The 11,735-nt window shown below is 34.8% G+C and overlaps 1 protein-coding gene across 1 annotated transcript; it reads left to right on the forward strand.

Moving 5' to 3' along the window:
- The first annotated feature begins 2,593 nt into the window (after window positions 1–2,593).
- LOC149831756 (uncharacterized) lies at window positions 2,594–3,286 on the forward strand. Its single transcript, XM_090013078.1, has one exon. It carries the CDS (start codon window positions 2,594–2,596, stop codon window positions 3,284–3,286), a length of 693 nt encoding a protein of 230 aa, XP_089869204.1.
- Window positions 3,287–11,735: the final 8,449 nt, after the last annotated feature.

The raw sequence follows: 11,735 nt of genomic DNA on the forward strand, positions 1-11,735 counted from the left end.
GTAGGGCTAAAACCAGGTAACCTTGTGTAACTAAGGGTTGCATGGACACTATGCTTTGGATACCTGGCTCATGCAGTCATGGGCTTGGAGTCAACGTGGTTAACTGGGCTAAGACCTAACGTATTTGGTAATCCAGCTAGCTAGGCTAGGGCATGGATACAGAGAGGTTCTTAGTAGGTGGGCTGGCCTAACTCCCTAACATTCGGCATTTGGTCCCTGTTGTAATTGAGCTAGGCCCTGCTGGGTCAGACTTGGGGATCCAACCCTAGCTTACCTGGCCATGGTCTTATTTCACCACTAGACGTAACTGGTTGTTGGATCCGTGTATTTGGGTAACCTACCCGGACCAAGGTCATGAGCTGGTCAGGTTTGACTAATCTAATTTTTCAGTTGGCACTTTTAAACTTGCATTTTTTTGGGAAAATATCTCTAGTAAAACTCATAGGTGCATGTTTTATTTGATCAATTTGGCTTCACAGATGCGTTCAACATCGTCCATTTTACTTGGTAGTTCAACATGGTCCATTTACCAAGTAATGCACTTTTCTTCTAGTGATTTTTCAACATAAAAACATGATTTTGACACCGTGGAACGTTGAATTTTGAAGCCCTTAAAAATTTTGATTATACAATGCAATTAGACAATTTAAAACATGTTTTTGACTAAACAAATCATAATCATATCCAAAAGACTTGATCCACCAAAAATACATCTAGAAAATGTGATAAAACAGTGTTTCTACTAGAGTGTATGGTTCGGTCGATGGTGGCCGATTCCCCATCATTTTTTTTTACTAAAGTGAACCAAAATACAGCTGGTCCCACGCCTACGTACCTCCAAGTCCCTTTCTTGGTAGTCGATCGGGCAATCTACGTCACTCAACGTGCCACGCGGCACCAGTGGGCCCCACTATTTGCTTCAAAAGTCTAACATACCAACTCGGTCGGCACAGGGTAAGAGAGTTAATATATTGCAAGTATAACTACGTACTGTTGTATTCCCTTACACACCGAATCAATTGACTTGACTCAACCATCACATTTATTAATTATTATATCTGCAACCTCCTTTGCCATCCACAAATGCAAATGAACACTGATCCCATCATACGAGATATGATAGCATCCATCATATATCAATCCTAACCGTCCATCCAATGCCTACGATTGGTCACATTCTTAGACTAATTTTAACCTTCTAGAAGCAATCAGTTGGACGGCTATAATAGATATATTATGCATCCCATGGTCCCTGGTCAAGGGAACCACCCTAGCTTCTTGAGCATATCAGGTCCAAGGGACCATGGACGGAAAATTGTGCCAGGTACCTTGGATGCAGTCCATCATTAAAATGAACAGCACTAAAAAACCCATCAAAAGTTGCCTGTTTTGGATGAATCTCAGCCGTCCATTTTTCAAACGTTGCAGTTTCTCTAGAAAGTGAACAGCATCCAAAATTCTTGAGGGATCCAACTAGGTGGGGAGCATCTTTTTTGACAACCTCTAAGTGCTGTTGATCTTGACGATGGATGGCATCCAAGGTACCCGGACCTGATAGGCTCTCATGTTTCTCTACCCACGTCTGAATAGTGCTGCTAAATGAGCCAAACAAACCGAACTGGGCATGTTCGGACTCGGCTCATTTACCAGTGGATTGCGCTTATGGTTTGGCTCTTGTTCACCCTTGAGCTTGGATCATCCCTGAATGAGATGAGCCGAACACAAGTTGGCTCGTGTAAAAATATTTCATGTTATATATACATGATATATATATATATATATATATATTATGTTATACTTAAAAAAATATATGTAAAGTGTCATATTTCATGTATAGATTTTTCATTCATCATTCTTTATATATATATATATATATATATATATATATATATATATATATATATATATATATATATATATATATATATATATATATATATATATATAGCCCTTCCGAGTAGAACACCTTATGTTTGGGCTCGACTCATTTAAGCTAAACAAACTGCTCCTAGCACAGCTGGCCAACTATAAGTTTGTGATGAGCAAAACCGATCGAGTCATGAGCTGCTGGGTTAGTTTACCAGCTCTACGTCCAAAGTTCCAAACCATAAAATGAGCCCTTCCGAGTCGAACGCCTTATGTTTGGGCTAGACTCATTTAAGCTAAACGAGCTGCTCGTAGCTCAGCTGGCCAACTGTAAGAACCTATCACAAACTTGTTTGTTTTGTGATGAGCTAAACCGAGTCACGACCTGGTAGGTTAGTTTACTAGCTCTACGTCCAAAGTTCTAAACCATAAATGTTTCCCCTCTCTCTTTACATCGTGAAATGAGCCCCAAGGACTCCAGGAGGACCATTTCAAACTCCTAATCCTCCCTTGACTTCTCCATCACTCACTTTATATTTATGCTATATATATCTACTTTCTCTATTCCTTGTCTTCATCCGCTCTCTCTCTCTCTACACTTGGTCACCTGACTTACCTAATTGAAGTGGGCTATCACATTTCCTTTGAGAGTCTTTGCTAAAAATCAAGTGGGTGATTTGTTTCTCTCCTTTGTGGTTCTTCCCTTTTTGCTACAAGAGATTTCAACATGTCTTCCTACAGAGAGAAAGCTCAGCAGAGAGTTGCACCCATGAGAGAGCTCCAGGGTCCAAGGCCTACACCTCTTAAGCTGAACAAGGACTCCCGTGGCATCAGGAAGCCACCAGTGTCACCACCTCCGCATCAACGGCCCCCTATCATAATCTACATGCGATCGCCGAAGATCATCCACACCAAGCCCCAGGACTTCATGGCCCTGGTGCAGCGCCTGACCGGTAAATCTCCAACATCACAACCACCACCACCACCATTATCAACTGTCCCCGCGATTACGATGATGCCACCGGTAACTCCAGCAGCGTATTTCCCATCACCCGTGCTCGATGGGACATCGATCGATGCCGGAATTTCTGAAGAAATGGCTCTCGACATCGAGCCTTTTCTCGGTGACGATATCATCATTGATTCCAGGCCTAATCAGATACTTCCCCCTAATGGAATACTCTCTCCAGCGCCCTCATCTCTTACACCAACACCTCGTAGCTTCTTTTTGCCATCACCAAAGCCATCTCCTAACTTGCTTGAATTAAGTCCTATTCTGTATACACCAACCTACCAGTACAATCCATTCTTATGGCCTATGCAAAGACCACATGGAAACATGAATATGAACTCATCAACCTCTGGTCCCTCATGCTGGGATTCCTTCGCTAGCCCGTCAGATTTGTATAGGATCCAGTAAATGTTCAAATTGGTTGAACACAGCGGAGACATATCATATATATTAGCATGATTTTCGACAGCCAAGCTGGGGTTATACAAAATTCTACCAAACAGCATATTTGGTGGACATGTTGTAGTACCATTCTGGAGTAGAATACTTGGGTTTGAAATTTTTTATGAATGTAGTCCCCAAGTGCAGGTAAAGTCAGATTTGTATGGCTTCACATTGAAACATATTATTTTATTTTATTTTACTCCCCATTCACTGGGTTGTTATTTCTTACTCTCTAAAAAATTTTCTCAGCCATGAGAAATTTGTTCATCTCCTTATCATATATGCTAGTTTTTCTTTTCTCGTGGAGGATGGTGGTTGATGGGGTTTGTCTTAATTTCCAATAAATTTTTTAGATAACTTGTTCAAAGTAGCTAGGGATTTTCTTAGTTGCTTCGGGTTGGCATTTAATTAGCTTTTCTTTTCTGAAGGTGGACGTCACCTTGGAAAGAGTCGGTAGAACGTTGCAATAACGTGGATATAATTGGCTTACCACAGTGTGTTTTTATAGGGGTATTGATGTATATTCTAATGCAGAGAGTTCTAACTTCTTATTAGAATATGGTTCATATTGCAAGAATTTTTAATTATAGTTCACACATCAAAGTATGCGTTGTTTGTGAGCATGTTGAGAGGGTCTAGTGCATGTTTCCAACCGCCAATGTTCGGCCCATTTGGATGACGAAGAAGTGATAGCTTGAAGGGTGATCGATGCACCGATTTACCTGGAAAAGTAAGATAAAATTGGAATATTGCATTGTGAGAAATAATACAAACTCCCAACTTATCCTAGTTTTCTGGATATAATACTCAGAAAAGATTTCTTTTTAACCTCATTAAACATAGCCTAGGATCTCTCAAGGTGGGACTAGTAGAAAATCTGTTCCATTCATCCCTTATGTCATCCCTATCTTCATACCCCTCCTTGGGATTTAATTGATACAAGTCGTTTTGATCAAATCAGACTTCATAGATGTGATTTACGTTATTTGTTTAGTGAAGATCCACATTTAAATCACCAAAATCCGACTAATGTGTAGGATCTTTTGGCGATTAGAAAAGAATATATTTTTTTATCAAAAAAATGTGATCCAAGGGCCGATTCTTGCTAAATCAACGTGCTGAATCCATCTATAAAGTCAGATTTGATCAAAACAACTTTCATTATAAGATTTAAGAGGGGTATGAAGATAGGGGATGAGTGGAACTGGACTCGACTGATTATTGGGTTCTGTTGGGTTTATTGGAATGTGTAATCTTGGCTCAACCAAACCGATTAATAAAGCAGCCTGTGCCATTAATGCTTCAGGTGACATGAAACTGGTCTGCCTGCATATTGGGCTGGACCTCCGGACCTATGTCAAAATCTTTGTATTGGGATTTTCCTGGTTGGGGAAGTCGCACCATAAATTTGAAAAAAAAAAGTTTCCTGGAGTCGATCTCAGGAAGAACTCTGTACATATATTTATAAAAATACAAAAATATAAGAAATGAAAATCTGCAAGAAAAAGTGTGTTAAGGGGCAATATATTTTAAAAAAGCGATATTTTGTAAATATAAACCACGATTCCATTGGAATTAAGTTTAAGATTTTATGATACCAATATTTGCATGGGCTAGGACCGAATGATAGTTGGATCCTTTATGTTTACACTTTCAAGAGGTTCTTGGTGTGCAAGTGACAAGGATCTGAATCAGACGCCTTTTGACTTTGTCTTTAACTGTGTGCCCGGTTGACCGGATCAGGATAGTCTTCTGCTTATTTGTTTGGTTTCAAATTTCAACATTGAACCGTTTGGGAAGACCTGTTCCCAACCAAAAGCAGTCATTCTGCTGATTTTTTATTTAATACTCAAAGAAACCACATTTGGGATCGAGGACCTAGTCGTGCTAGATCAGTCTTCCATACCTACAGTCATCGTCCCAGAGGTGTAAAACTGTGAAGCTAAGAACCTCACCTCCAGGGCTTATACTGGGTTTCGGCTTGCTCAAGAGGGTGACACCCCCCAAGAATCAGACCTTGATCACCTCTTTGACGACCAAGGCCCAACCCCCTCGTGGCTAGTCAATCTGCTAATGTTTTTTGCTGCTATATGCTAGTAGTATTGATCTCAACATGTAGTTGTAGTGTTGGAATTCAGGACCTTGGTGTGCGCAGTGAGGATGAGCTGCAAGTCGACAAAAGAGAAGAGAATTGAGATTTTTAGTAAACAGCCTGCTTTAGGGGGGTTACATCTCGGTCTTAGCCTTCAGTGCGCAGGGGCTGGGGATTTATAATCCTCCCCCGAGTAGCTGTTTTTTCAGCCTTGAATGAGATTTTAATCCCATTCAATATGATATTCAATACATTATTATGAGATTTTAACTCACACATTATGTGAGTTACGAGCCCACAATTGTGTGGCTCTTTGGATTTTAATTAGAATGAGACCCTATGGCCACACCGAATCCAATTATCTACATCCAACATTCCTCACTTATCCATACAGAGCAAACAATCATATTATATCACAACCGGTGCATCGTATATCATATACAATACATTATGATAAAACATGCACCCAATAAACCATGCACAATTCTAAGAGTTATATTAACATATAAATATTATTATTTCCCACATATTCATATAAACTTTGCATCATTTATATGCAAGTATGAGGTTTTTCATATATGCTATGAGTTATTTTCTACATAGTCATATGGATCTTTTTATCATTCATATTCAAGTACAAGGTTTCCATACATAGTATGAGTTATTTTTCACATAGCCATGTGTATTTACTTCATTTTCAAGTATAATGTTTTTTACATGCTATGGGTTATTTCTTATGTATTTTTTCATCATCATATGAACCATGATACTTTTCGCATATAATATGGGTTTAGTTATGCCATTGTCCTTGCTTGCACTAATTTCACATAACCATATAGGCTTTTCATCATGTCATAGTTTAAATCATAATCCTTAATATGCAATCCTATATTTAATAAACATATCATATTGTGGGCTCACTTTCTTAGTCATGAGTCATGATGTTCTTATGGCTCTTCCATGACCACATCATAGGACATCATGCGTATATGCACACTAGTGAAGTACTATGAATTTTATCAACTCATGGATCCATGATAAAATAGTGAATATTTTTATTTTTCAAAACTTTCACCATAGTTCATGCTCTCACTATGTGTATGTATCATCATCACATGCAACATGCTTAAATTCTCAAAAGGTTAACTACCACCTGATCATCTTAGATTAGTATATCCATATCCAAAAAATCATAAACATGAATAACATCATATTACATTTTATGCATAAGCTTTTAACACATAAAAAATATCCCTTAATGCATTCATACAAGCATACCATAATGAGCATTATTTACGATGATTATTTATCATCATATATAAATGTAAAATTATAATTCAGCTCTCACTTTTTAATGCATTGCATTTAAGCAATATTCGCATTAAGCCATTACAAACTAGAAGCAATATGCACAAGTAATAAAACTTAAGTTCTTATATATAAATCTAATTTGGATATGCATAAGATTCATATCCAATAATAATTATCTCAATACCATTTATATATATGTTAAATATGATAAGCCCATTCCAAGGCTTTAAACTCATCAAAAATGATAATCAATAATCATATTAACATATAAGTTCAGATCCATTATTGGATCCACTAAAAATTTTTTATATCCAAATCTATTGGATTTGTATGAGTCTATATTCAAATCCAACTTGAGATGTTACCCATTAAGTCCAACATGATCTATAGTAAAAATGAATCTCCATGCAAACTTAAATAATTTAAGCAAAAACATGTGTTATAAGACAATAGTCCAAACCCACATCCTTATGTTTCAAATTTAAATGGATTCACACCATATATCAAACATTATACTAATCTGGATCTATTCAGGTCAAACCGCTATATAAAATATATTATTAGGTCAAAATATCTGGCTTGATACTATCCAGATCCAACATAAACTCTAGATCAAACTCTAGATAAACTCTTTGGATTTTAGTATGAGACCCTATAGCCACACTTAATCCAATTATCTGGATCCAACATCTCTCAATTGGTCATACAAGGCGAACAACCATATTATATCACAACCGATGCATCATATACCATATATAGTACTTTATGATAAAACATGCACCCAATAAACCATGCACAATTCCAAGGGTTATATTAATATGCAAGTATGTTGTTTTCTCACATGTGATATATAGGTTATTTCTCACATGTGAACTTTGCATCATTTATATTTAAGTATGAGGTTTTCCACATATGCTATGTGTTATTTTTCATATAGTCATATAGATTTTTCCATCATTCATATTCAAGTATGAGGTTTTCACACATGTTTATTTTCAAATAGCCATGTATATTTTCTTAATTTTCAAGTATGACATTTTTCACACATGCTATGATTTATTTTCTACATAGTCATATATTTTTCATCATCATATGAACCATGATACTTTCCATATATAGTATGAGTTTAGCCATGCCATTGTCCTTGCGCGTATTAATTTCATATTACCATATAAGCTTTTCATCATGTCATAGTTTAAATCATAACCCTTAATGTGCAATGCTATATTTAATAAATATATCATATTATGAGCTCACTTTCTAAATGAGTCATGAGGTTCTTATGACTCTTTCATGACCATTTCATAGGACATTATGTTTATATGCACACTAGTGAAGTACTATGAATTTTATCAACTCATAGATCCATGATAAAGTAGCAAATACTTTTATTTTTCAAAACTTTCACCACAGTTCATACTCTCACTATCCGTGTGCATCATCATCACATGCAACATGCTTAAATTTTCATCAGGTTAACTACTACCTGATCATCTTAGATCAGTATATCCATATCTAAATAATCATAAACATAAATAACATCATATTGCATTCCATGCATAAGCTTCTAACACATGAAAAATATCATTTCATGCATTAAAACAAGTATATCATAAGGAGCATTATTTATGATGATTATTTATTATCATATACAAATAAATATCCACATGCATGTATAAAATTATAATTTTAGCTCTCACTTATTCAATGCATTGCATTTAAGCAATATTCACATTAAGCCATCACAAACTAGAAGTAATATGCACAAGTAATATAACTTAAGTCCTTATATCCAAATCTAATTTGGATATATATTAGATCTATATCCAATGAGAATTATCTCATTACCATTTAGATATGCCAAACATGATAAGCTTATTCCAAGGCTTTAAACTTATCAAAAATGATAATTAGTAATCATGTCAACATATAAGTTCAGATCCATTACCGGGTCTACTCAAACAAATTTATATCCAGATCTATTGGATTTGTATAAGTCTATATCCAAATCGCATTTGAGATGTTATCCACCAAGTCCAACATGATCTATAGTAAAAATGAATCTCCATGCAAGCTTAAATAATTTAAGCAAAAACATGTATCATAGGACCATAGTTCAAATCAATATCCTTATGTTCCAAATTTGAATGAATTAATACCACACATCCAATATTATACTTATCTGAATCTATCTGGGTCAAATCAAGACCCATATAGAATCTATTATTAGGTCCAAATATTTGGCTTGATACTATCCAGATCCAACATAAACTCTAGATCAAACTCTGGATAAACTCTTTGGATTTTAATATGAGACCCTATGGCCACATTGAAAACAATTATATGGATCCAACATCTTCTACTTGGCCATACAGGGCGAACAACTATATTATATTACAACTGGTGCATCATGTATCATATACAATACTTCATGATAAAACATGCACAATTCCAAGGGTTTTAACATAACATGTAAGTATGATGTTTTCTCACATAATCATGCAAACTTTGCATAATTTATATTCAAGTATAAGGTTTTTCATATATGCTATGCGTTATTTTTCACATAATCATATGGATTTTTTCATCATTCATATTCAAGTACGAGGTTTTCAAACATGCTATGAGTTATTTTTCACATAGCCATGTGTATTTTCTTTATTTTCAGGTATGATGTTTTGCACATATGTTATGGGTTATTTTCTATAGAGTCATGTATTTTTTCATTATCATATGAATCATGATACTTTTCACATATAGTATGGATTTAGCCATGCCATTGTCCTTGTTTTCACTAATTTCACATAACCACGTAGGTTTTTCATCATGTCATAATTTAAATCATAACCCTTAATGTACAATTCTATATTTAATAAATATATCATATTATAGGTTTAGTTTTTTAGTGAGTCATGAGATTCTTATGGCTCTTCCATGACCATATCATAGGACATCATGTTCATATGCACACTAATGAAGTACTATAGATTTTATCAACTCATGGATCCATGATAAAGTAACAAATGCTTTCACTTTTCAAAACTTTCACCATAGTTCATACTCCCACTATCCATATGCATCATCATCACATGCAACATGCATAAATTTTCATAAGGTTAAGTACCACCTGATCATCTTAAATCAATATATCTATATCTAAATAATCACAAACATGAATAACACTATATTGCATTTTATGCATAAGCTTCTAACACATAAAAAATATTTCTTCATGCATTCATACAAGCATACCATTTGGAGCATTATTTATGATGATTATTTATCATTATATACAAATAAATATCCACGTGCATATGTAAAATTATAATTTAGCTCTCACTTTTTCAATGCATTGCATTTAAACAATATTTGTATTAAGCCATCACAAACTAGAAAAAATATGCACAAGTAATAAAACTTAAGTCCTCATATTCAAATCTAATTTGGATATGCATAAGATCCATATCCAATAAGAGTTACCTCATTACCATTTGGATATGTCAAACACGATAAGCCCATTCAAAGGCTTTAAACTTATCAAAAATGATAATTAGTAATCGTGTCAATAGATTAGTTCAGATCTATTATCGGATCCACTCAAAAAAAATTATATCAAAATCTAATGGATTTGTATGAGTCTATATCCAAATCTGACTTAAGATGTTATCCATCAAGTCCAACATGATCCATACTAAAAATGGATCTCCATCCAAGTTTAGATAATTTAAGCAAAAACATGTATCATAGGACCATAGTCTGAATTCATATCCTTATGTTCAAAATTCAAATGGATTAACACTACACATCTAACATTATACTTATCTAGATCTATATAGATCAAACCGAGATCCATATATAATATATTATTAGGTTTAAATAATTGGCTTGATACTATTCAGATGCAACATAAACTCTGGATCCATATCTCATGTTCAAACAATTATACTTTTTCGAATCCATTACAAAACCTAGATCAAATCTATATCCATATCCCATATCTGCCAATATATTCTCAAATTTGTCTCTAGATCAAATCTGGATCTATAATATTATACTTGATCTAATCTCATTCAATTGGATTCAAACTCATTCAACTGAATCTATCCTAATCCATACAGGTTCAACCAGATCCAAATTATTTTACTGAATCCAACCACGTCTATGTTACCTTACTAAATTCAAGCATCTAATCTAACGAATCCTAGTCCATTTAAACTTGATCCATATAAATTGGATCAATACTAAGCTATATAGGATCCATATATTAATATGATCCAAAACATGAACAGAGTATAAAGCATATTAAAAACAATATGCATACACATAGTATTTCAGGATAAAAAAAATATATATGCATGCTTAAGATTTAACCTCTCCTATATTAGAGTAGAAATATAAAGCATATCGTAACTGGGTCCAAATTTTTTTTATCGGGATCCAACTAGGTTTATAAGAAACTACTTGTACCAACTTGATCCAGACCTGACTATATAAAACTCTGAGAGGTATTCCACAAACTAGAAGCATTTTTCTACAAAATCAAAAAAGTCAAATATTGTTCTGGGCAAAAATAATAGACTAAAACATAATTTTCAAAACTTTCTGAGTTAAATAGAAAAATCTAGGTGGTTTTCAAAAAAAAAATATTTTTACCTTGTTTTTGATATTTTCCAGAGAATAAGCATGTTTCTAAAATTTTCAGAAATAGAAGGCCAAAATGAAATATTAATAAATATTCAGGATTAAATATGAAAAAAACATGAAATATAAAAAGAAGGGTTTCTCGATGTTTTCAAACCCTAACTGCCCTCTCCCTCCCCTTTTTTATTTTTTATGTTCTCCTTCTTCTGTTGTTTCCTTCTCAACTATCGCCACGAGTTCTGACAACCGTTGTTCGACCAGGAGGGGGGGCATCTCCGGCTACATCACCCGCTCCTAGCTTATGCGTTGCCAAAAATCTGTCCAACTCCCAGACCCACATGTCGTGGCCATCTCTATCAAAAGACTTCT

This window comes from Nuphar pumila, chromosome 7 (genome assembly GCF_984573655.1).
Source record: "Nuphar pumila chromosome 7, dmNupPumi1.hap1.1, whole genome shotgun sequence".
NCBI lineage: Eukaryota > Viridiplantae > Streptophyta > Magnoliopsida > Nymphaeales > Nymphaeaceae > Nuphar > Nuphar pumila.